Genomic DNA, 27,586 nt, shown 5'->3' with positions numbered 1-27,586 from the left:
GATCTCTAAGGCCCCTTCAACTTTAAGTTCTATGATTCTGACCCCATTTCTTGGATCAGGAAACACATTTCCTACTTTATAATATTTAGCAGCCTCAACCAGTCAACCATCCACATTACTCAAAGAGAGTTTTCAGACTCCCAGCAATAGTCTTCTGGTACCAGCCAGAGCTGCTTGATTAGGTTCCTGTTGACTTATCCAGTGACCACTGAGCTGTTCCTCCCCTTCCCCAGGAAGTTTCTCTGCAGCTATAACACCGTCACACTGCTATGTGGCCGGCCCTTCCGAGGGGAGCCCTTCTGGCCTAAGGGACAACAGCAAGGAAGCAGAGGGAGAGGAGGTTTTATCATTTTCCTTCACTCCAACTCCCACCAGCATTACAACTGCTGCCATGTTGGTTCTTGTTGTAGACATGTTTTTAGGGGGTGATGCCCGTTTCTGTGAGAAGTAAGTTTTAAGCAGTTCATGTGCCTCTTCAAGGCTCCTTTTAAAGTACACTGCTGACTTATTGGGGTGGGAGGAGGACTAGAGTTAGCATCTCAACATGTACATTTGACATAATCTCTACACAATAAATAAGAGCCTATGAAAAGATTAAATAAATCTTTCTTAATGCTTTTTGATTGGCTTAATCAATAATTAATCATCTTTAGATGAGGCTGTAACTTGTGGAGTAGATATAATTGGATTAGCTGAAAAGAGGCAGTTGGGGAGCTTTGAAGAGATTAAAATGGCTGTCAATCCCATAATTAAACTGCCACAAACAAAAGCAATGGTGTTTTTTAAAAAAGAAGAAGAATAAGAGAGAGAGGAAAGAAAAGGGAGGGAGAAAGTTGGGGAAGGCCAAATGATTTGAAATCAATAAGTACTTACGTATCACTAGAGATTGGAGAGGCAAAAATCAAATGATGATTTATTCCATTAAACGAAATCCATACATATCAAATTAGCCATTAATTATATGCCTGGTCCACTGGGACAGGTGAAATTTTGGCAGCTTCAACTTCACTAAAACAAATCCACAAAAGGAAAAAAATTATTAAAAACAGAAGAGACCAGCTCCTTGTCCTGAGCCCATTTAGACCTTGACTTTTCATACTTTTAATTGGCTTAGTAGGTTTGGCCTGTGTGAATGAAGTCTTTTATCTCCCTCTTTTTCTTTCCATACCTCTTTCATCTTTCCTGTTACAAACACACAGAGAGAGCTTGAGGAAAAATACTTTGGTTTTTAAAGACTTTTCTTTTTTTTAAAGGAAGTGGATTTGGGTGGGGGGAGGGGGTGTGTGTGATGCTGGTGAATACTTTTTTTTTCTTTCTTTTCTCTCTTTTTTCCAGAGAGGAGTTGCTTAAACCAATGGGACTAAAACCTGATGGGACAATAACGCCTTTGGAGGAAGCACTCAACCAGTACTCTGTCATCGAGGAGACCAGCTCTGACACAGACTAAAAGCATCACCTGCTCAACTCTCAGTATTGCTTTTATCAGCATCTTTTCTCTGTAGCTCCAGGGGAATCTTTTCTCTAAAACATTTATGCCCTTGCTTTGGCTAGAAACACATTAACTGGTTTACTCATTGAGAATCCAGCATATTTAAGAAGTGATCCTGTGTTTTGCGATATTGAGGCATTCATACAGAGCTGCAGTTAGACGGAGTTGCAGAGACTAGGAACAGGAAAAAAAAAATTCCATTTTGTCAAGATGGAACTGAAGGACTTCACTCTATAAAGCAGCCCTGGTTGAATCTGGCAGTTCTGTTTGCCAAGATTCTAAAGAAGATTTAGCCGTGTCCTTCCTCTCACTTGTGTGAGCTGCCCTTTCTGAATCTCTCCAGAGACAGAGGCATGTGAGAAGCAGAACGAGCTGCTAAAAAGGGGCTGAGGCAAGTGACTTGTTAGATCAGGACTGAGTGAATGGAAGCCAAGCAGCAGCTGCTCCATAAACATAGCCCCACTCTTCATTTCAATTTTGTATAAATCTATAGAAATGCACACACACGCACACACACACAACAGCCCCAGACTTGCAAACTGATTACATTCAAAAAGTTTGTATGTCAGTTATCTAGAACTTCAGAATACATTTCTCCCTATAAAGTTATAAATGATGGTTTAGTTCTGAGGCAGCTACAAATGCCTATTTATTCCCTAATAACCTGAACACTAGTACCATAGAACTGAACCCCCATCTGTATCACTGCATGGGGAACATGCATTCTGAGGTCTAACATAGGGGTGCCTCCAACCTGGTAGAGGGAATGGGGACCCCCTGGGTACGGGGGGGCCTTTTGAGCCCTCTGCTGAGGGTGGGGGAGTCAGCAGCACCCATTTGTACATATAGGTCACTCATATGTCACATGTTTTAAATTGGGGACTGTGTGTGCTTGTGTGTGTGTCCTACCTTTCTACCATATGTGATCAGTTTAATGGTAACTTTATTTATTTAAAAAAGAAACACAAATAGTTACTGTTAAACTGATTAAGCCTGTTTATTTTTACTTTTAGAATTGGTCATATGACGAAGTAGAAAATGAATCATGCAAATAGACAGTGGGCCTAGTTAATCAATGGCTAAAGTTGAAAAGGGGTTGGTTTCCTTTTATATATATATATGTATGTATATACATATATATATATATACACACATAATGTGCTTAACCACTGCCTTTTAAAACTTTAAATTAAATAAAACATTGGGGTTGATTCAATTTAGCTATCTGTGTGTGTTTCTTTATAGATACGTGGGGTAAACAATCCTATTTCACAGTTTATGCTTTTTTAAAGTGCTTTTACATCTGTTATCTCACTTATAATAAATAGCCTTTCTAAGGATAAAGTACATGAAGTATTAGTGAAAATGTCATTTATCCAGAAGTCACTTCTCTGGCAAAAGTACAAATCAGGAATTCAGTTTTAAAAAGCCTTAGAGCTGCCAAAAGAGATGGCAAAGTTTCTTACAATTTATTTATAGGAGAGATCCTCAAGAATCTCACCTTGTGCCTCTTTACTAAAATTTGCATATACTTCTAACATGTTTAGTTATCTGACTTCCAAGCCCACAAAAAAATGGCAAAGGAGGCGGCTGTTAGATGGAAAGCAGACCTACTGAAAGCAGCAAAAAGCCAACTGAAAACCGGATAGGAATGTGGGGAGAATGAAAACTACTCAAGGCGTCATAAGTCTGGGACCATCTGTTTCCTAAAGGACATTCTAGTTGACCCAGAAAGTATCTGTACAACAGTATGGCCTATAAACTATTCTCATAACGATGACCTTGTGTTTCTTTTAAAAAATAAGAATACTCTATAAAAAGACTAGGAAGAATACATTTTAGGATTTTTTATCCAAAATAGTTGGGAGTATAAGTTATGTGTGACCCATGTTTTAACAGTAAATAAAATGAAACTTGGTAATTCATAATTTTAGATTAAATGAAAAAAAGTTTAGAAAAAAGAATTTAAGTATTTTTGTTACTTCATTCTACAAATGCATTTTTAAAGTATTTTTATAATTTCTGCAATTAAATAGCTTTGGCATGAGTGTCGGCTTACCTAAATGAAGACATGTTTAATGAAATACCATCTTGCCAGCTTTATGCAGAGTGTTTGAACAGTCCTGTTTAAGTAGCTGTGCTCTTCTGCTTTCAATGAGTTCTGTTTCATTTTGAGTTTCCCCATACTGGGCACTAAGCTTTGTTTTGAAGAGAGAATTTGCAGAGGGAGAAGATGAAAGTGACCTCATCTTGCACACGGAAAAGAGAACTAACATCTGTTGATTGCTTGCTCTGTGCTGGGCTTTTTATGTATCTTATCTTGTGTAAAGTCATCACATCTCATATTAAGAGATCATCTCTGGAAAGCAGAGTAAGTTACCTAACATCACAGAGCAAGTAAAAATCCAACTCTGGCCGGCCTGACCCCCAGCACCTCTCCTTACCCTTCATGCTGCCCACCTGGGTCCATGTTGTGCCCCCTTATGACTCTGGAATGCTGGGAGAGTGGTAATTCTCAGGCCATTTTAAGCAATAACTATTTCAGCAGAACTGGTTTAAAGAACTTATTAAACAGGGAGGTGACCTGAATGAAGTTGAAGTGTGAGTAGGAAACTTGCTCAGTTAGTACTGGATTTCAAATAAGGAAGGACCTGGAATCCTTTAGGTCAGAGATGAGGGCTGCAGGCTCTCCCCCAGCCCCCGTGCCCCAACCACCCTGACCCTCGACATCTACCTGGCTCGGTGGCCTGCAGTGGGGATGGTGAGAATATACTGGCCAACTGCACTCTGCAGGCCCCTGTGTCCACATCCCTCCCAACCTTTAAAACAGGGTATGGAGGAGCGGGTTCTAAAATAAGGCACTTGAGCTGCTGCTTTAGAGTAACAGTCAACAGACACTTGAGGCCCCTTCACACACCGGGTGGTCCTAGCAAGTGCACAGGATGGGTGTTATTGTCCCTCCTTTATAAATGAAGACATAGGCAGAGGCAGTACAAGTACTCAACATCCCCTTACTACCATCAGTCTTGCCGCCTCCCAGTACTAGGTGTCTCTTATATTGACCTCCCTTCCCCTCCCCCCCATTATAAAAGTAATATATGTTCATTGTGGAAAGTTTGGAGAATACAGGAAATAATAAAGTTAATAATTCACCCCAAAACCCACCACCTGAGATAATCTCTGTTAATGTTTTGGTGTATTTCCGTCCTGTGTTTTTTCTATGCATATATAATTTATTTTACTACAAGATTGGGATCATGCTGTATTTACAGATTTGTACCCTGCTTTCTTCTTTAACATATTGTAAGCATTTTCCCATGTCAATAAATATTATTCAAAAATTAATGGCTATATGATATTCCATTATATAAATTGTGGTAAACACTAGTAATTGCTTACCCAGTATTCTTCTTCCTTGCTAACAGAGGAGACATCATGACCTATCCCTCCTCCCCACAAAAAAGGTGCCCGCTGCCTTCCTGGGAGGCAGCATGAGCCTTGTCAGCACTGAAGAGCAGCAGGAAATGGAATGGCACCAGGAAGAGCAGACTTGCTCTGCCATACACAGTCTAGCAGGAGCTTCGGCAGCACAAATATGACACAGCTAGATTAAGTGACTAGATAATTCTATAATTTTTGTTAAGGAGAGGCGTTTGACAATAGCAAGGGATCTAGATGACTTTAAAAAGTGCATGTGAAGAAAAGAGATGTCAGTCATGTTTACTACTCTGTAATCCAGTTACTGGCATTAATTTTCTTGGAGGTATTCTTCACTGCAATTCCAGAGGTGAAAGAGGGTACACAGGGATGGGGAGAGCCATGTTAGTCTTTCAAAAGACGTTAAGGGGACACCTGTCAGAAACTACTGGGTATGTGGCGAGCACAATATGGAGAAGGAACAAATGAATGGTGTTCTAGGAACAAATCATATGGGTGAGGGAGGAAGGAGGGAGAGATTTCTAACAACTGCCATAAGTGAGAAGATTCAAGGAAAGGGAGAGGTTTCTAGAGAGGACTTAGGAGGATGTGACTCTGATGCACTCTGCCGAGTCCCTGCACCAAGTCTTCAAGAAGCATCAGAGCAGCCTTTCTTAAAGAAGGGTGGGGAGGTTGAGCCTCAGTTCCTACATCATGCATTGTACATAATGAATTAACTTTCCTGTGCATCTAGAATAGTGTTAGCTACATAGCATCCTCGATGGAGAGAAAAAATAGTCACTCCAGTGCAGAGTTTTGTGGTTCAGGTGAACCCTGGTTGAGAAAGGCTATCTTAAAAGGTCAAAATTATTCTGCAAGGCTTCTACAGTCAGATTTGTGTTTTCTTTTAATGTAACACAGGGAAGATCCTGGGCCCTAGGGCTCCAGCTGTATCCAGGTCTCACGGACCTGTACCTTTTCTGCATTGAACATAACAATTACAGCTGTGTATACTTACTGAGCAATTACCGTGCCAGACACTGTGCTAAGCACTTTGCGTGCACTTTCCAATTGCATCTTCATGACAATCTTATGAGGTAAGTACTATTAGAATAACTCCCACTTTTCAGATGAGAAAACTAAGGCATAAAGATGTTAGGTACTATGTGCAAGGCACACAGCCAATAAGTAGCAAAATTTGAATTCAAACCTGTATGATGTCTTTGTAAATACTATGCTATGTGTTGCTTTTGCGATCAGAAAAATTCAATAAAGTCTTATTTGAGAGAAAAAATTTCAGAAGAGATTGAAATGGGAAAAACAGAATTGGGAAATAACTAACACATTTTTCCTCACTCCATTTCCATATCTCCCCACTACATAGAATCCCGTACTCCTGCTAGTCTCAAAGAAAGGCCCATGCTCACAAGCATACCAATCCACATCAGTGTGTTCAGTAAACATTCACTGGGCATTTACCATGTACCAGGCACTGTTCAAGGTGGTTGGGGATACAAACACAACTTGAAAGTCCCTATCCCCAAAGTGCCCGCAGTGTGAGAAGTCCATAACCAAAGCCTGTACAAAGTGCTACAGGATGCCAGGAGGAATATGGGGGTTGAGTAACAAAGCTTCGTAAGGGACATCTGAGCTGAGCTTGAGTTCGCCATGTACAGGAGAAAGACTGTTCCCACCAAAAGAACTGGCTCCAACAAAAGCTCGTGCATTTGATGTGTTTACAGAACACAAACATGTCTCATGATAGGACACATGAGTAGCAGAATTTCAGGCGAGCAAAGGACACAACCAGAAAGATCACTCTGGCTGCAGTACGGAGAATGGAGTGGAGAAGGGACAGACAGTAAGAAAAGAGACCAGACAAGGCTGCTGCATCAGTACATGAGGGGTAAGCAGGGCCTGGACTGGAGTAGTGGCAGGAGGTGTAAAAAAAGAGGGGAGGGAGTCAAGAAATGCTTAGAAGCTGGAATAAACACAATTTGGCATTGTGGAAAGGCAAGAAAGAGCTCATTTAAAAACTCAGATGGGAATGACTTTGGGAAAAAGATAATCTGAAATACTGGCTCGGCCAAACCGTGAACTAAGCAACTTTGGGTTTGGGAGCAGGAGGGTGAAGCTAAGAATTATTTCAAGGAATCTGCAAATTTGTAGGGCCACCAAGCATCATTTACATAATGAATGAAAAAATGTCTTGGATATCAAGTACATCTATTTTACAAATACTGTATCACATGTTGATGTGATAAAAGTTCATTCATAAGCATTCCTCAATTCATAATATCCCTTTGAGCATCTGTATTTTCTCAGTCAAAATATATTAATGATAAACAGCTATCATGCGTGGAAACGAGATCCACAGAGTTCAGGTTTAAAAAAAACCCTCAAAATTGAAAAGACTTAGAACTATTGGCAACTAGTTTCAGAAAGTCAAATTGAACTATCTTGGTCATGAAAGAATACTGGGATCTCTCTTATAAGGGAAGGAGATGAACCACCAAGTTGTGCAAAGATGGAGACATCATGGGGTCTTAGTTACAACCAAAACCTGAGTCTTGTTGTATTACAGGGGTAAGATAAAGGAATTTATAAAATCCTTTTTTTCCCCACAATGAATTATGACTTTCAAGCCTATATTTTGTCTTCAAAGTTAAACAAACTAAACAATTTTTCTTGCTATTTTTCTTTCCTACTGTAATAATTCCCTCCTCCTCCACCCCTCTACCTCAAGACAGATGATAAGCTCACCAGGAATAAAGTCATGAACTAACTCAGTAAAGAAAAATACATGTTGATAGATGTAAAACACTACTACCTTATTTTACCCAAAACAAACACTCTTGAAACTAAAACTTTTACTATGTTTTAATGTCTGTGACTTATTTGTGGTTATAAGTTATTATTGTGGTATTAAATGAATCAATTTTCATACCAAAAGTACATTATGCAATAGAAATAAATGAAGTTAATTTTATACTAAAATTTTATGTGAGCCATACAAAGTCACCAACTATTCAATAGTAAAAATGAAAAAAAAGAAGAGAATCTATATAGGCCAAAGAATGTAGTCACAATGTACATTTTCAAGCACGTACATGCAAGAAGAAATTAAAAGTAATTCTAATTGGAGACACTTCTGGTTAAACAAAGCAGTCTGATCACATGCATTTACCTTGACCACCTCCTGAAAACCTATTAAAATGGCATTAAATGGATGTTTTGGAGTAAAGCTTAAGCCCAATAAGACAATGCAAATGAGAAAGAAGATGACAGCAGAAAAGAGCTATCAACAAAATTTGGAAACTGGAAATTAGATGAGCAAGAGATAATTAATGGAGAAAGAAGACACAAGGTATCGAAAAATTAAGCCTACAAGAGGCAAGGGAAGCCAAAAGCAAGATGACATGTGCTGGAACCAGCTTATAGCAGCTCTCAAGAGCATACTGTTAAATTTTTAAGAATTTTACAAGCTGGTTAAAATTAATCATTATTAAACATTAAATTATATAAATTTCAATTAATAAGTTATATTTAAAACAAAAGTAATAAATGCTCAAAATTCCTCACTTCCTGGGACTTCCCTGGTGGTCCAGTGGTAAAGAATCCACCTTCCAATGCAGGGGACGCAGGTTCAATCCCTGGTCGGGGAACTAAGATCCCACATGCCGCAAGGCAACTAAGCCTGCACGCAACGAGAGAGCCCGTGTGCCACAAACTACAGAGCCCACGCGCCCTGGAGCCTGCACGCCACAACTAGAGAGGGAAAACCTGCAGGCCACAACTAGATAGAAGCCCACGAGCTGCAATGAAAGATCCCAAATGCCTCAAGAAGATCCTGCGTGCTGCAACTAAGGCCCGATACAGCCAAAAAAACAAAACAAAAACAAAAAAAACTCCTCATTCCTAATTATTTTACTACATTTTATTATTATCTATGCTCTTGAAGTTATTAACATCTCGTATCTGTAAGGTAAGAAGAATGGTGTGCTGCTGCTCAACCCTTCCCAACTCTGTATTCAGTGAGGTTGTGATGGTAGCTTGAATTCAGCTATGGTGGGAATATTTACATCATGGGAATGAACAAACACTACCAATCAGGACTTTTTCCACCAGAGAGCCAATTAAACATTTACCAGCACATCACAGTGAAATACCCTACAGAACCCCATAATGGCTTAGGAATCAGATACCTAGTACATCTAAGAATAAGGGTGTGGGTGGGGTTTAAAACAGGCAACCGGGTTCCCCTCCATCACCTGCCCCTACACAACCAGGTGATTCCTATTCTACCTCACCAGAATAAACCAGGAATTTCCCTCCAAAGAAGTTATTTCAAAGGTCTCTGCACATGAGGACTCAAGCACTGAAGATGACTGGGATATCTTGCTGAAAACAGAAGGATGAGGTGAAAGATCTGCTTCCCCCAGTCAATCCCAAGAACACTAGCAGCTAGGACCCTTCTGGCAGGGAAAATGGCCCAGAAGAAGGATCTGAAGAGAATGAAAGTTAGGTATCTTCCAACACAATGGCCAGATACCGGCCTATTCATGCTCAGTGAGGCCACCGTTCATTCATTCATTCATTCAAGAGATATGCACTGAATACATGCTAGTGTCCCAGCCCTGCTTCAGGTACAACAGACAAATTAGTGAACAAAATAAAGATCCTGACCTTATGGAGCTTTAATTCTTCTGGATAAAGATAGACAATAAATAAATACAGTATACTGGTGAACCTAACAAAGCATATGATCCCTGATGCCATGTCAGGTGGCAATAATACCAATGGAAACTAAAGCAGAGTTAGGCCCAGGTAGAAGTTTTATAGAAGGTCATTGGGGAAGGCCTCTCTGACAAAGTGTTACTTGAGCAGAGACCTGAAAGAAGTGAAGAAATAAGCTGAGTGAACATCTAGGAGTTATTCTTTCTAGAGAGAGGGAATAGCAAGTAAGTACAAAGGACCCAAAGTGATAACAATCTTGATATTAGTTCACCTTGGGAACTACAACGTGTAGTTTAGCTGGAGGAAGAAATGTGGAGAGCAGTAGGAGATGAGGTCAGAGAGATACGGTGAGGCCAGATCACAAAGGCCTTGGAGGGTAAACACAGTAAGCCCACACAGAGTCTGCAATGAGGTTTTCAGTGTCTCATTCTTAAATATGAAGGCACAGTCAGTGGTCAATAGATGTTTGAGGAAACCCTCTCATAATGAAAAAAAGAGACCTGGGCTCTCTATTCTGTTCCATTAACCTATGTGTCTGTTTTTGTACCAATATCACAGTTTTGATTATGGCAGCTTTGTAGTATAGCCTGAAGTCTGGGAAGGGTATACCTCCAGTTTTGTTCTTTTTTCCTCAGGATTGCTTTGGCAGTTTGAGGTCTTCTGTGATTCCATATAAATTTTAGGATTATTTGTTCTAGTTCTGTGAAAAATGATGTGGTTATTTTGACAGACAGGGTTTGCATTAAATCTGTAGATTGTTTTGGGTAATATGACCATTTTAGTAATATTAATTCTTCCAATCCAAGAGCATGGATATCTTTCCAGTTCTTTGAATCATCTTCAATTTCCTTCATCAATGTTTTATAGTTTTCAGCATCTATGTCTTTAATCTCCTTGGTTCAGTTTATTCCTAGTTATTTTTTTGATGCAATTTTAAATGGGATTTTTTTTTTACTTTCTCTTTTTGATCATTCATTATTAGCATATATAAAGCCAAAACATTTCTGTATATTAATCTTGAATCCTGAAACCTTGCTGAATTTGTTATTAGTTTAACAGTTTTGGGGAGGTGACTTTAGGGCTCATTATATAGAGTATCATCGTCATTTGCAAATAGTGACAGTTTTCCCTCTTTGCATCCAATTTGGATACTTTTATTTCTTTTTCTTGTCTGATTGCTGTAACCTTCCAATACTAGGTTGAATAGAAGTGATGAGAGTGGACATCACTGTCTTGTTCCTGAATTTAGTGGGAAGGCTTTCAGCTTTTCACTGTTGAGTATTATGTTGGCTGTGGGTTTGTATTACGTGGCTGTTTAATAAAATGGCTTTTATTGTGTTGAGATATGTTTCCTCTATACTCATTTTGATGAGAGTTTTTATCAGAAAGAAACCCACATACATACAGTCAATTAATCTACGACAAAGGAGGCAAGAATTACAATGGAGAAAAGACAGTCTCTCCAACAAGTGGTGCTGGGAAAACTGGACATATAGAACAATGAGATTAGAATATTCCCTCACACATATACAGAAATAAAATCAAAATGGTTTAAAGACCTAAATGTAAGACCTGAAATCATAAAACTCCTGGAAGAGAATATAGGTGGAAAACTCTTTGAAATAAACCATAGCAATATTTTCTTGGATCAGTCCCCTAAGGCAAAAGAAATAAAAGCAAAAATAAACAAATGGGGCCTAATTAAACTTAAAAGCTTTTGCATACCAAAGGAAATCTTCAACAAAATGAAAAGACAATCTAGAGAATGGGAGAAAATATTTGCAAATGATGCAACCAACAAGAGGTTAATATCTAAAATATACAAACAGCTCATACAACTCAATATCAAAAAAAGGAACAATCCAATTAAAAATGCACAGAAGACTTGTATATACATTTTTCCAAAGAAGACATACAAATGGCCAACAGGTACATGAAAAGATGATCAAACATCACTAATTATTAGAGAAATGTAAATCAAAACCACAATGAGTTATCACCTCACACCTGTCAGAATGGCTATCATCAAAAAGTCTACAAATAACAAATGTTGGTGAGGATGTGGAGAAAAGGGAACCCTCCTACACTGTTGGTAGAAATGTAAATTGGTTCAGTCACTATGGAAAACAGTAGGCAGGTTCCTTAAAAAAATTAAAATAGAACTACTACATAAGCCAGCAATTCCACTCCTGGATAGTTATTGGAAAAAAAGAAAACATTAATTTGAAAAGATACATGTACCCCAATGTTCCTAGAAGCACTAATTAAAATAACCAAGACATGGGAACTGCCCATCAACAGACAACTGGATTAATCAAAATGTGGTATACATACACACACACACAATGGAATATTACTCAGCCATAAGAAAGGATGTAATACTGCCATTTGCAGCAACATGGATAGACCTAAAGAATATTATGCTTAGTGAATAAGTCAGACAGAGAAAGACAAATACTACATGGTATCACTTACACATGGAATCAAAAAAAATAATACAAATGAATGTATATGCAAAACAGAATCAGACTCAGAAAAAACAAACTTGTGGTTACCAAAGGAAACAGAAAAGTAGGGAGGGACAAATTAGGGGTACAGGATTAACACATACAAACTACTATATATAAAATAGATAAGCAGTAAGGACATACTGTATAGCATAGGAAATTATATGCATTATCTTATAACAACCTATAACAATATAATCTGCAAAAGTACTGAATCACTCTGCTGTACACCTGAAACTAACACAGTATTTTACATCAATTATACTTCAATTTAAAAAGAAAAACAGAGACCAAAGCAAACAGAAAAGCAGAGAGCCAAGGAAAACTTCTACAAAACTATAATTAATTATAATTGTAGACATCAACTCCATTATTAGGATAGAGCAGATTAAGTAAACAATAACCCAAAATAAGTAAGTCTAGAGCTGAACAATATAGCTAAGTAAAATAGAAATTAACTGATAGCAGTAGGCTTGGTAGCTGGACACTTTGTTTTAAAGTATACTTAGGTTACTTAGAAAAATTGATGACATATTGGTATGGAACCCAGAGTATAAATATTACAAATATTGTGTGAAATATATCAGGGAGCAAGCCAACAATGGAAGGATCAGAAAACTGAAATCATAGAGCATCAGGCTTCTTGAACTTCCTTTGTGTGTTTCCACTTTGTTTACCCTTATTTTTAATTAAAAAAACCCTAAAACCTTACATTCTCACCAGTCTTGGCTGTATTTGGGGGGAACCAAGGGAAGGGAGTTTTTTCCCAGCTTGCACCAAAAATGCTAGTGAGTAGGAAAACCCCAGCCCTCCTCCTGGGTTCCCCCTTTCCTCTCATACCACCACTACACTCAACAACTTTTGACACCAGGTTGTGGGGGGGTTCCCCCAAAATAAGCAATTCTCTGACACCAGCTAGGTGCCCTACAATTCAACTCAAGTCTGACACCATCTATCAGGAGACCCTATAGGTTAAGGGCTCAGTCCTACAAGATTGTCTTCCTCCACCTTCAGAGAACAATTGCAAGTCCAGGTTGTCACCTGTGCTTCTGACCAACCGGCTATAGATTGGAGGTTCCCACGACCCCCTCCTTGGGTTTAGATTAATTTGCTAGAGAGGCTCATACAGCTCAGAGAAATATTTTACTTACCAGATCACCAGTTTCTTAGAAAAGGATATATAACTCAGAAACAGCCAGATGGAAGAGATGCACAGGGCCGGATATGGAGAAAGGGCCCTGAACTTATGCTCTCGGAACACAGCACTCTCCCCGAACCTCCATATATTCACCAACCTAGAAGCTCTCAACCCTGTCGTTTCGGGTTTTTATGGAGGCCTCATGACACAGGCGTGATTGATTACATCATTGGCTATCCGTGATTGATTCAACCTGACTCCCTACCCAGAGGTCAGGGAGTGAGACTAAATTCCAACCCTCTAATCACCTGGTTGACTCCTCCAGCAACCAGCCCCCATCCTTAGGTGTTTTCCAAAAGTCACCTCATTAACGTAAAAAAAGACACCATTTTGGCTCTCATCCCTTAGGCAATTCCAAGGGTTTTAGGAGCCCTGGGCCAGGAACTGGATGAAGACCAAATACGTATTTCTTGTTATAAATTGGGATATCTCAGCTTGCTTTCATCATCATCATCATGATCAAGCAAAGTGGTAACAGTAGGACCCAAATTGTGAGAACGGTGAAGGTAAAACTCAGGACAGTGTTGTAAGTACTTAGCAGTAGCTTCTCTCCCCTGGAAAATTTTCCAGAGTTAAATCCTAGAGATCCTCTTTTATATTTTCATCATCCTCCTATACTGATATCCTATTATTTGTACACTCTTGCTTTCTCCAGTGCAAAACACAAGGTAGACGGATTCTCAGGAGAGAACAGATGTAAACATTACATACATTATCTCATTCAATACTCACATCAACAAGGAAGGATTCCTATGCCTTTTAAAAATTGAGGCTCAGAAAGACAAGTAACTTGTCCAAAGTCACAAAGCTGGAATTAGCAGAGCAAGAATTTCATGCCTCTCTGTATGACCCCCAAATTATGTTTTATGTTACTATACCACACTAAAAAAATGATTTACAGTCAATTCTGAAGAAACCAGTGCTAAATAATTGCTCTCTTCCATGTATTTGCCAGCCAGACAGGATGAAAGAAAGGGAGGGAAGGGAGGCCATCATCAACCAGCCTCTTTTTCTCACCTCTGAGGTTTCAGGAATAATAAGAACTAGATGAAATAAGTACTTACTCTATGACACTAAGGGCTTTGTATCAATACAATTAACCTCATTCAAGTCCTCACAACAACCTGAAGGCATAGCCAGTGTTATTATTCCTAACTTACAGATGGGAAATGGAGGCCAAAAGATTAGGTCACTTAACTAGTTAGCAGTCAAGCTGGGCTCAAGATAGGCAGACCCTAAGTGATACCATCTACCCATCAAGGGAAGCGCAGTGTACTCAGCTCCATGAACCCATATGCCTCTTCTTTGTGTATCTCATCTAGGGACGCTTTCTCAGTATCCCTTGACACCAATTCATTTCTAGCTTTGAGTCTGAATGTCTTAGAAAACTGTCTAGATATCCTTGCAGCCCAGATATTATATCCTGGGACTCCACTTCCTGGTTCAGAATTGGTTTCATCAAACATTGTCATGGGCCATCTATTGTCTGCCAGAGTCACATCCTACACATGATCTCATTTGCTGCTCTCAGCAACACTGTGTGGTGTTTCCACTACCACCCTTGGTTCACAGACAGGGGCTCTGTGGCTCAGAGAGGTATGTTAACAGAGCTGGTATGGGGCAAAACCAGGACATGAGCTCAGGTCTTTGGATTCCATGTCTAGTTATTTGTACCACATAGACAGCTAGGTCTCAGAAGTGGATAATCCAGCCTTCTTAAAAAGGAGACAACAGGCCCAAAATGGAGTCACTTGTGCTAAGCCCCATGTCAGCAAACCCAGACCTAATACTGAACCTAACTGTAGTTACAACCTCCCCAAGGAATGTAGCCTTTTTTTTTAATTGAAGTATAGTTGATGTACAATATTATATAAGTTACAGGTGTACAATATAGTGATTCACAATTTTTAAAGGCTATACTCCATTTATAGTTATTATAAAATATTTCCTGTGTTGTACAATATATCCTTGTAGATTATTTGATACATTGTAGCTTATTTATTTTATATATAGTACTTGCTGTACAATTTAACCTTTTAACTTATTTTAATTCTCTACCCTTATCTTGCCCCTCCTCACTTCCCTCTCCCCACTGGTAACCACTAGTTTGTTTTCTGTATCTGTGAGTCTGCTTCTTTTTTGATACACTCACTAGTTTGTTCTATTTTGTAGATTCCACATAAAAGTGATATCAAATATTTGTGTTTGCCTTTCTCTGTCTGACTTATTTCACTAACATAATGCCCTCCAAGTCCATTCATATTGATGTAAATGGAAAACTTTCATTCTTTTTTATGGCTAAGTAGTATTCCATTGTGTATATACAGAACATTTCCTTTACCCATTCCTCTGTTGATGGACACGTAGGTTGCTTACATAACTTGGCAATTGTTAATAATGCTGCTATGAACATGGGGGTACATGTATCTTTTCAAATTAGTGTTTTTTTCTTTCAGATATATACCCATGAGTGGAATTGCTGGGTCATATGGTAGTTCTATTTTCAGCTTTTTGAGAAACGTCCATACTGTTTTCCACAGTGGCTGCACAAATTTACATTCCCACCAAGAGTATACGAGGGTTCCCTTTTCTCCACATTCTTGCCAACATTTGTTATTTAGGTTCTTTTTGATGATAGCCATTCTAACAGATGTGAGGTGATATCTAATTGTGATTTTGATTTGCAGTTCTCTGATGATTAGTGACATTGAGCATCTTTTTATGTGTCTATTGACCACCTGCATGTCCTCTATGAAAAAATGTCTATTCAGGTTTCCTGCCCATTTTCCAATTGGGCTGTTTTTTGATGTTGAGTTGTATGAGCTGTTCATATATGCTGGATATTAACCCCTTATCAGTCATCATTGCAAATATTTTCTCTCATTCAATAGGTTGCCTTTTCCTTGTGTTGATGGTTTCCTTTGCTGTGCAAAAGTTTTAACTTTAATTAGGTCCCATTGGACCTAATTATTTTTGCCTTTATTTATTTTGCTTTAGGAAACAGATCCAAAAAAATCTTGCTGTGATGTATGTCAAAGAGTGTTCTGCCTATGTTTTCCCCTAAGAGTTTTATGGTTTCTGGTCTTACATTTTGGTCTTGAATCCATTTTGAGTTTATTTTTTATATGGTGTTAGAGAATGTTCTAATCTCATTTTTTTACTTGTCCAGGTTTCCCAGCACCACATATTGGAGAGACTGTCTTTTCTCCATTGAATATGCCTCCTTTGTCATAGATTAATTGACCATAAATGTTTGGGTTTATTTCTGGGCTCTCTGTTCTATTCCATTGATCTATGTGTCTCTTTTTGTGCCAGTACCATACTGTTTTGATTACTGTACCTTTGTAGTATAGTCTGAGGTGAGGGAGCATGATTCCTCCAGCTCTGTTCTTCTTTCTCAAGATTGTTTTGGCTTTTAGGGGTCTTTTGTGTTTCCATACAAATTTAAAAATTATTTGTTCTAATTCTCTGAAAAATGCCATTGGTATTTTGATAGGGACTGCATTGAATCTGTAGATTGCCTTGGTTAGTGTGGTCATTTTAACAATATTAATCCTTCCAATCCAAGAACATGGTATATCTTTCCATCTATTTGTGTCATCTTCAATTTCTTTCATCAGACCCATATATATGCTGCCTACAAGAGACTCGCTTCAGATCTAAAGACATACACAGATGGAAAGTGAGGGGATGGAAGAAGGTATTCCATGTAAATGGAAATCAATGGAAAACCAGAGTAGCAATACTTATATCAGACAAAATAGACTTTAAAATAAAGGCTGTTACAAGAGATGAAGACACTACATAATGATCAAGCGATCAATTCAAGAAAAAGATATAGCAACTGTAAATATATATGTACCCAACACAGAAGCACCTAAATACATAAGGCAAATATTAACGGACATAAAGGGAGAAATCAACAGTAACACAATAATAGTAGGGGATTTTAACACCCCAAGTACATCAATGGACAGATCATCCAGACAGAAAATCAATAAGAAAACACTTGCCTTGGGCTTCCCTGGTGGCGCAGTGGTTGAGAGTCCGCCTGCCGATGCAGGGGACACGGGTTCGTGCCCTGGTCCGGGAGGATCCCACATGCCGCGGAGCGGCTGGGCCCCTGGGCCATGGCCGCTGAGCCTGCGCGTCCGGAGCCTGTGCTCCGCGGCGGGAGAGGCCACGGCAGTGAGAGGCCCGCGTACCGCAAAAAAAAAAAAAAAGAAAACACTTGCCTTAAATGAGAAATTAGACCAGAAGAACTTAATTGATATATAGAGAGCATTCCATCTGAAAGCAGCAGAATACACATTCTTTCCAAGTGCACAGGGAATACTCTCCAGGACAGATCACATGCTAGGCAACAAAACAAGCCTTGGTAAATTTAAGAAAATTGAAATCATATCAGGCATCTTTTCTGACCACAACACTAGGAAACTAGAAATCAACTACAAGAAAAAAACTGTAAAAAATACAAACATATGGAAGCAAAACAATATGCTACTAAACAGCCAATGGATCACTGAAGAAATAAAAAAGGAAATCAAAAAATACCTACAGACAAATGAAAAAAAATACAATGATCAAAAAACTGTGGAATGAGGGGAGGAGTCAAGATGGCGGTTTGGGAGAGAGACCTTCAAGATGGCGGAGGAGTAAGACATGGAGATCAACCTCCTCCCCACAAATACATCAGAAATACATCTACATGTAGAACAACTCCTACAGAACACCTATTGAACACTGGCAGAAGACCTCAGACTTCCCGAAAGGCAAGAAACTCCCCACGTACCTAGATAGGGCAAAAGAAAAAAGGAAAAACAGAGACAAAAGAATAGGGACGGGACCTGCACCTCTGGGAGGGAGCTGTGAAGGAGGAAAAGTTTCCACACACTAGGAAGCGCCTTCACTGGTGGAGACAGGGGTGGCAGGGCGGAAGCTTCAGAGCCATGGAGGAGAGTGCAGCAACAGGGGTGCAGAGAGAAAAGCAGAGAGATTCCCGCACAGAGGATCAGTGCTGACCAGCCCGCACCTGCCTAAGAAGCTTCTCCACTCACCCGCCAGGATGGGTTGGGGCTGGCAGCTGAGGCTCGGGCTTCGGAGGTCAGATCCCAGGGAGAGGACTGGGGTCAGCTGCGTGAACACAGCCTGAAGGGGGCTAGTGTGCCACAGCTAGCCGGCAGAGAGTCCGGGAAAAAGTCTGCACCTGCCTAAGAGGCAAGAGACCATTGTTTTGGGGTGCGCAAGGAGAGGGGATTCAGAGCACCGCCTAAATGAGCTCCAGAGACGGGTGTGAGCCATGGCTATAAGCGTGGACACCAGAGACGGGCATGAAACGCTGAGGCTGCTGCTGCAGTCACCAAGAAGCCTGTGTGCGAGCACAGGTCACCATCCACACCTCCCCTCCCGGGAGCCTGTGCAGCCCGCCACTGCCAGGATCCCGTGATCCAGGGACAACGTCCCTGGGAGAACACACGGCATGCCTCAGGCTGTTGCCACATCATGCTGGCCTCTGCCGCCGCAGGCTCGCACCACATCCGCACTCCTCCCTCCCCCCGGCCTGAGTGAGCCAGAGCCCCCTAAGCAGCTGCTACTTTAACCCCGTCCTGTCTGGGCGGGGAACAGACGCCCTCAGGTGACCTACAAGCAGAGGCGGGGCCAAATCCAAAGCTGAACCCCCGGGCGCTGTGCGAAAAAAGAAGAGAAAGGGAAATCTCTCCCAGCAGCCTCAGGAGCATCGGATTAAATCTCCACAATCAACTTGATGTACCCTGCATCTGTGGAATACCTGAATAGACAACGAATCATCCCAAAACTGAGGCGGTGGACTTTGGGAGCAACTGTAGACTTGGGGTTTGCTTTCTGCATCTAATTTGTTCCTGGTTTTATGTTTATCTTAGTTTAGTATTTAGCGTTTATTATCATTGGTAGATTTGTTTATTGATATGGTTGCTCTCTTCCTCTTTCTTTTTTTATATATGTATTTTTCCCTTTTTGTCTTTTTGTGAGTGTGTATGTGGATGCTTCTTTGTGTGATTTTGTCTGTATAGCTTTGCTTTTACCATTTTGCCCTAGGGTTGTGTCTGTCCCCCCCTTTATTTTTTTAGTATGTTTTTAGCACTTGTTATCATTGGAGAATTTCTTTCTTGGTTTGGTTGCTCTCTTCTTTCTTTATTTCTTTTTATTACACTTTTTTTTATTTTTAATAATTATTTTAATAACTTTATTTTATTTTATTTATTTATTTATGTATCTATCTTTATCTCCCTTTTCTTCTGAGCCATGTGGCTGACAGGGTCTTGGTGCTCCGGCCGGCTGTCAGGCCTGTGCCTCTGAGGTGGGAGAGCCGAGTTCAGGACATAGGTCCACTAGAGACCTCCTGGCTCCACGTAATATAAAACGGCAAAAGCTCTCCCAGAGATCTCCATCTCAATGTTATGTCCCAGCTCCACTCAATGACCAGCAAGCTATAGTGCTGGACACCCTATGCCAAACAACTAGCAAGACAGGAACACAACCCCACCCATTATCAGAGAGGATGCCTAAAAACATAATAAGGTTACACACACCCCAAAACACACCACCAGACACGGTCTTGCCCACCAGAAAGACAAGATCCGGACTCATCCACCAGAACACAGGAACCAGTTCCCTGCACCAGGAAGCCTACACAACCCACTGAACCAACCTTAGCCACTGAGGCAGACACCAAACACAACGGGAACTACGAACCTGCAGCCTGCAAAAAGGAGACCCCCAAACATAGTAAGTTAAGCAAAATGAGAAGACAAACACACAGCAGATGGAGCAAGGTAAAAACCCACCAGACCAAACAAATGATGAGGAAATAGGCAGTTTACCTCTGAAAAAGAATTCAGAGCAATGATAGTAAAGATGATCCAAAATCTTGGAAATAAAATGCAGAAAATACATGAAACCTTTAACAAGGACCTAGAAGAACTAAAGAGCAAACAAACCATGATGAACAACACAATAAATGAAATTAAAAATTCTCTAGAGGGAATCAATAGCAGAATAACTGAGGCAGAAGAACAGATAAGTGACCTGGAAGATAAAACAGTGGAAATAACTACTGCAGAGTGAATAAAGAAAAAAGAATGAGAAGAACTGAGGACAGTCTCAGAGACCTCTGGGACAACATTAAACTCACCAACATTTGAATTATAGGGGTGTCAGAAGAAGAAGTGAAAGAAAATGGGACTGAGAAAATATCTGAAGAGATTATAGTTGAAAATTTCCCTAATATGGGAAAGGAAATAGTTAATCAAGTCCAGGAAGCACAGAGAGTCCCATACAGGATAAATCCAAGGAGGAACACGCCAAGACACATATTAATCAAACTATCAAAAATTAAATACAAAGAAAAAATATTAAAAGCAGCTAGGGAAAAACAACAAATAACATACAAGGGAATCCCCATAAGGTTAACAGCTGATCTTTCAGCAGAAACTCTGCAAGCCAGATGGGAGTAGCAGGACATATTTAAAGTGATGAAAGGGAAGAACCTACAACTAAGATTACTCTACCCAGCAAGGATCTCATTCAGATTCGATGGAGAAATTAAAACCTTTACAGACGAGCAAAAGCTAAGGGCATTCAGCACCACCAAACCAGCTCTACAACAAATACTAAAGGAACTTCTCTAGGCAAAAAACACAAGAGAAGGAAAGACCTACAATAACAAACCCAAAACAATTAAGAAAATGGTAATAGGAGCATACATATTGATAATTACCTTAAATGTAAATGGATTAAATGCTCCAACCAAAAGACACAGACTGGCTGAATGGATACAAAAACAATATCCATATACATGCTGTCTACAAGAGACCAACTTCACACCTAGGGACTCATACAAACTGAAAGTGAGGGGATGGAAAAAGATAGTCCATGCAAATGGAAATCAGAAGAAAGCTGGAGTAGCAATTCTCATATCAGACAAAATAGACTTTAAAATAAAGACTATTACAAGAGACAAAGAAGGACACTACACAAGGATCAAGGGATCAATCCAAGAAGAAGATATAACAATTGTAAATATTTATGCACCCAACATAGGAGCACCTCAATACATAAGGCAAATGCTAACAGCCATAAAAGGGGAAATCGACAGTAACACAGTCGTAGTAGGGGACTTTAAAACCCCACTTTCACCAATGGACAGATCATCCAACAAAAAACGTCTCAAATAAACAATCTAACCTTAAACCTAAAGCAATTAGAGAAAGAAGAACAAAAAAACCCCAATGTTAGCAGAAGGAAAGAAATCAAAGATCAGAGCAGAAATAAATGAAAAAGAAATGAAGGAAACCATACCAAAGATCAATAAAACCAAAAGGTGGTTCTCTGAGAAAATAAACAAAATTGATAAGCCATGAGCCAGACTCATCAAGAAAAAAAGGGAGAAGACTCAAATCAATAGAATTAGAAATGAAAAAGGAGAAGTAACAACTGACACTGAAGGAATACAAAGGATCATGAGAGATTACTACAAGCAACTATATGCCAATAAAATGGACAACCTGAAAGAAATGGACACATTCTTAGAAAACCACAACCTTCCGAGACTGAACCAGGAAGAAGTAGAAAATATAAACAGACCAATCACAAGCACTGAAATTGAGACTGTGATTAAAAATATTCCAACAGGGGCTTCCCTGGTGGCGCAGTGGTTAAGAATCCGCCTGCCAATGCAGATGACATGCGTTCAATCCCTGGTAGAGGAAGATCCCACATGCCGCGGAACAGCTAAGCCCTGGTGCCACAACTACTGAGCCTGCACTCTAGAGCCTGTGAGCCACGACTGCTGAGCCCACGTGCCACGACTACTGAGGTCCACGTGCCTAGGGCCCATGCTCTGCAGCAGGAGAAGCCACCACAATGAGAAGCCCTCACAACGAAGAGTAGCCCCCGCTTGCTGCAACGGGAGAAAGCCCGCGCGCAGCAACAAGGACCCAACACAGCCAAAAATAAATTAATTAAAAAAAAAGTCTTCCAACAAACAAAAGCCGAGGACTAGATGGCTTCACAGGTGAATTCTATCAAACATTTAGAGCAGAGCTAACACCTATCCTTCTCAAACTCTTCCAAAATATAGCAGAGGGAGGAACACTCCCAAACTCATTCTACGAGGCCACCATCACCCTGATACCAAAACCAGACAAGGATGTCACAAAGAAAGAAAACTACAAGCGAATATCAATGGTGAACATAGATGTAAAAATCCTCAACAAAATACTAGCAAACAGGATCCAACAGCACATTAAAAGGATCATACACCATGATCAAGTGGGGTTTATTCCAGGAATGTAAGGATTCTTCAATATACGCAAACCAATCAACGTGATACACCATATTAACAAATTGAAGAAGAAAAACCATATGATCATCTGAATAGATGCAGAAAAAGCTTTTGACAAAATTCAACACCCATTTATGATAAAAAAAACCTCCAGAAAGTAGGCATAGAGGGAACTTACCTCAACATAATAAAGGTCATATATAACAAACCCACAGCCAACATTGTTTTCAATGGTGAAAAACTGAAACCATTTCCACTAAGATCAGGAAAAAGACAAGGTTTTCCACCCTCACCACTATTATTCAACATAGTTTTGGAAGTTTTAGCCACAGCAATTAGAGAAGAAAAAGAAATAAAAGGAATCCAAATCGTAATGAAGAAGTAAAGCTGTCACTGTTTTCAGATGACATGATACTATACATAGAGAATCCTAAAGATGCCACCAGAAAACTACTAGAGCTAATCAATGAATTTGGTAAAGTTGCAGGATACAAAATTAATGCACAGAAATCTCTTGCATTCCTATACACTAATGATGAAAAATTTGAAAGAGAAATTAAGGAAACACTCTCATTTACCATTGCAACAAAAAGAATAAAACACCTAGGAATAAACCTACCAAAGGAGACAAAAGACCTATATGCAGAAAATTATAAGACACGGATGAAAGAAATTAAAGATGATACAAATAGATGGAGAGATATACCATGTTCTTGGATTAGAAGAATCAACATTGTGAAAGTGACTATACTACCCAAAGCAATCTACAGATTCAATGCAATCCCTGCCAAACTATCAATGGCATTTTTCACAGAACTAGAAAAAAACCTTCACAATTTGTATGGAAACATAAAAGACCCCGAATAGCCAGAGCAATCTTGAGAAAGAAAAATGGAACTGGAGGAATCAGGCTCCCTGACTTCAGACTATACTACAAAGCTACAGTAATCAAAACAGTATGGTACTGAAAAAAAAACAGAAATATAGATCAATGGTACAAGATAGAATGCCCAGAGATAAACCCACACACATATGGTCAGCTTATTTTTGATAAAGGAGGCAATATACAATGGAGAAGAGACAGCCTCTTCAATAAGTGCTACTGGGAAAACTGGACAGCTACATGTAAAAGAATGAAATTAGAACACTCCCTAACACCATACACAATAATAATCTTCAAATGGATTAAAGACCTAAATTAAGGCCAGACACTATAAAACTCTTAGAGGAAAACACAGGTAGAACACTCTGTGACATAAATCACAGCAAGATCCTTTTTGACCCACCTCCTAGAGAAACGGAAATAAAAACAAAAATAAACAAATGGGACCTAATGAAACTTAAAAGCTTTTGCACAGCAAAGGAAACCTTAAACAAGACAAAAAGACAACCCTCAGAATGGGAGAAAATATTTGCAAACGAAGCAACTGACAAAGGATTAATCTCCAAAATTTACAAGCAGCTCATGCAGCTCAATATCAAAAAAACAAACAACCCAATCCAAAAATGGGAAGACCTAAATAGACATTTCTCCATAGAAGATATACAGATTGCCAACAAACACATGAAAGGATGCTTAAGATCACTAATCATTAGAGAAATGCAAATCAAAACTATAATGTGGTATCACCTCACACTAGTCAGAATAGCCATCATCAAAAAATCTACAAACAATAAATGCTGGAGAGGGTGTGGAAAAAAGGGAACCCTCTTGCACTGTTGGGGGGAATGTAAATTGATACAGCCACTATGGAGAACAGTATGGAGTTTCCTTAAAAAACTAATAATAGAACTACCATATGACCCAGCAATCCCACTACTGGGCATATACCCTGAGAAAACCATAATTCAAAAAGAGTCATGTACCACAATGTTTATTGCAGCTCTATTTACAATAGCCAGGACGTGGAAGCAACCTAAGTGTCCATCGACAGATGAATGGATAAAGAAGATATGGCACATATATACAATGGAATATTACTCAGCCATAAAAAGAAACTTAAGTTAGTTATTTGTAGTGAGGTGGATGGACCTAGAGTCTGTCATACAGAGTGAAGCAAGTCAGAAAGATAAAAACAAATACTGTATGCTAATACATATATATGGAATCTGAAAAAAAAAGGTACTCATGAACCTACTTGCAGGGCAGGAATAAAGAGGTAGACATAGAGAATGGAATTGAGGACATAGGTGGGAGGGCAAAGCTGGGGTGAAGTGAGAGTAGCATTGACATATATACACTACTGAATGTAAAATAGTTGGCTGGTGGGAAGCAGCAGCATAGCACAGGGAGATCGGCTCGGTGCTTTTCGATGATGACCTAGAGGGGTGGGATAGGGAGGATGGGAGGGAGGCTCAAGAGTGAGGGGATCTGGGGACATGTGTATGCATAGGGCTGATTCACTTTGTTGTGCAACAGAAACTAGCATGGTGTTGTGAAGCAATTTTGCTCCAATAAAGATCTATTAGGAGGACTTCCGGGAAGATGGCAGAAGAGTAAGACGCGGATATCACCTTCCTCCCCACAGATACACCAGAAATACATCTACGCGTGGAACAACTCCTACGGAGCACCTACTGAACGCTGGCATAAGACCTCAGACCTCCCAAAAGGCAAGGAACCCCCCCACGTACCTGGTTAGGGCAAAAGAAAAAAATAAACAGAGACAAAAGGATAGGGACGGGTCCTGCACCAGCGGGAGGGAGCTGTGAAGGAGGAAAAGTGTCCACACACTAGGAAGCCCCATCGCGGGCGGAGACTGCAGGTGGCGGAGTCGGGGAGCTTCGGAGCCACGGAGGAGAGCACAGCAACAGGGGTGCGGAGGGCAAAGCGGAGAGATTCCAGCGCAGAGGATCGGGGCCGACTGGCACTCACCAGCCGAGAGGCTTGTCTGCTCGCCCGCCGGGGCGGGCGGGGCTGGGAGCTGAGGCTCCGGCTTCGGTCGGAGCGCCGGGAGAGGACTGGGGTTGGCGGCGTGAACACAGCCTGCAGGGCGTTAGTGCACCGCGGCTAGCTGGGAGGGAGTCCGGGGAAAAGTCTGGACCTGCCGAAGAGGCAAGAGACTTTTTCTTCCCTCTTTGTTTCCTGGTGTGTTAGGAGAGGGGATTAAGAACGCTGCTTAAGGGAGCTCCAGAGACAGGCGCGAGCCGCGGCTAAAAGCGCGGACCCCAGAGACGGGCATGAGACGCTAAGGCTGTTGCTGCCGCCACCAAGGGGCCTGTGTGCGAGCACAGGTCACTATCCACACCCCGCTTCCGGGGAGCCTGTGCAGCCCGCCACTGCCAGGGTCCCGGGATCCAGGGACAACTCCCCCGGGAGAACGCACGGCGCGCCTCAGGCTAGCAACGTCACACCGTCCTCTGCCGCCGCAGGCCCACCCCCGCACTCCGTGACCCTCCCTACCCCCCGGCCTGCCGGCCTGAGTGAGCCAGAGCCTCCGAATCAGCGGCTCCTTTAACCCCGTCCTGTCTGAGCAAAGAACAGACGCCCTCCGGCGACCTACACGCACAGGCGGGGCCAAATCCAAAGCTGAGCCACTGGAAGCTGTGAGAACAAAGAAGAGAAAGGGAAATCTCTCCCAGCGGCCTTAGAAGCAGCGGATTAAAGCTCCACAATCAACTTGATGTACCCTGCATCTGTGGAATACATGAATAGACAACGAATCATCCCAAATTAAGGAGCCGTGTGGATGAAAGGCTCTTGGTGCTGCAGCCAGGAGTTAGTGCTGTGCCTCTGAGGTGGGAGAGCCAACTTCAGGACACTGGTCCACAAGAGGCCTCCCAGCTGCACATAATATCAAATGGCGAAAATCTCCCAGAGATCTCCATCTCAACGCCAGCACCCAGCTTCACTCAACGACCAGCAAGCTACAGTGCTGAACATCCTATGCCAAACAACTAGCAAGATAGGAACACAACCCCACCCATTAGCAGAGAGGTTGCCCAAAATCATAATAAGTCTACAGACACCCCAAAACACACCACCAGACACGGTCTTGCCCACCAGAAAGACAAGATCTAGCCTCATCCACCAGAACACAGGCACTAACTAGTACCCTCCACCAGGAAGCCTACACAAGCCACTGAACCAACCTTAGCCACTGGGGACAGACACAAAAAACAACAGGAACTACGAACCTTCAGCCTGCAAAAAGGAGACCCCAAACACAGTAAGATAAGCAAAATGAGAAGACTGAAAAACACAGCAGATGAAGGAGCAAGATAAAAACCCACCAGACCTAACAAATGAAGAGGAAATAGGCAGTCTACCTGAAAAAGAATTCAGAATAATGATAGTAAAGATGATCAAAAATCTTGGAAATAGAATAGACAAAATGCAAGAAACAGTTAACAAGGACCTAGAAGAACTAAAGATGAAACAAACAATGATGAACAACACAATAAATGAAATGAAAAATACTCTAGATGGGATCAATAGCAGAATAACTGAGGCAGAAGAACGGATAAGTGAGCTGGAAGATAAAATAGTGGAAATAACTACTGCAGAGTGAATAAAGAAAAAAGAATGAAAAGAACTGAGGACAGTCTGAGAGACCTCTGGGACAACATTAAACGCACCAACATTCGAATTATAGGGGTTCCAGAAGAAGAAGAGAAAAAGAAAGGGACTGAGAAAATATTTAAAGAGATTATAGTTGAAAACTTCCCTAATATGGGAAAGGAAATAGTTAATCAAGTCCAGGAAGCACAGAGAGTCCCATACAGGATAAATCCAAGGAGAAATATGCCAAGACACATATTAATCAAACTGTCAAAAATTAAATACAAAAAAAGCATATTAAAAGCAGCAAGGGAAAAACAACGAATAACACACAAGGGAATCCCCATAAGGTTAATAGCTGATCTTTCAGCAGAAACTCTGCAAGCCAGAAGGGAGTGGCAGGACATATTGAAAG

At 40.6% G+C, this 27,586-nt stretch overlaps 1 protein-coding gene across 6 annotated transcripts in view; it reads left to right on the top strand.

Moving 5' to 3' along the window:
- Positions 1–4,654, top strand: part of RIC8B (RIC8 guanine nucleotide exchange factor B) — a 116,499-nt gene extending 111,845 nt beyond the window's left edge. For all 6 annotated transcript variants that reach the window (XR_009543268.1, XR_009543267.1, XR_009543265.1 and 3 more), the window contains one exon: positions 1,336–4,654. Coding sequence is in view for 2 of the 6 variants with exons in the window: in XM_060164704.1 (XP_060020687.1) it covers positions 1,336–1,447 (112 nt within the window). In the remaining 4 variants the exon portion in view is untranslated. The remainder of the gene's footprint in view (positions 1–1,335) is intronic.
- Positions 4,655–27,586: the final 22,932 nt, after the last annotated feature.

Source organism: Lagenorhynchus albirostris, chromosome 11, assembly GCF_949774975.1.
Source record: "Lagenorhynchus albirostris chromosome 11, mLagAlb1.1, whole genome shotgun sequence".
In the NCBI taxonomy this organism is placed as follows: Eukaryota; Metazoa; Chordata; class Mammalia; order Artiodactyla; family Delphinidae; genus Lagenorhynchus; species Lagenorhynchus albirostris.
Note: the sequence above shows the minus strand (reverse complement) of the source record. Positions and strands in the feature narration are given on the sequence as shown.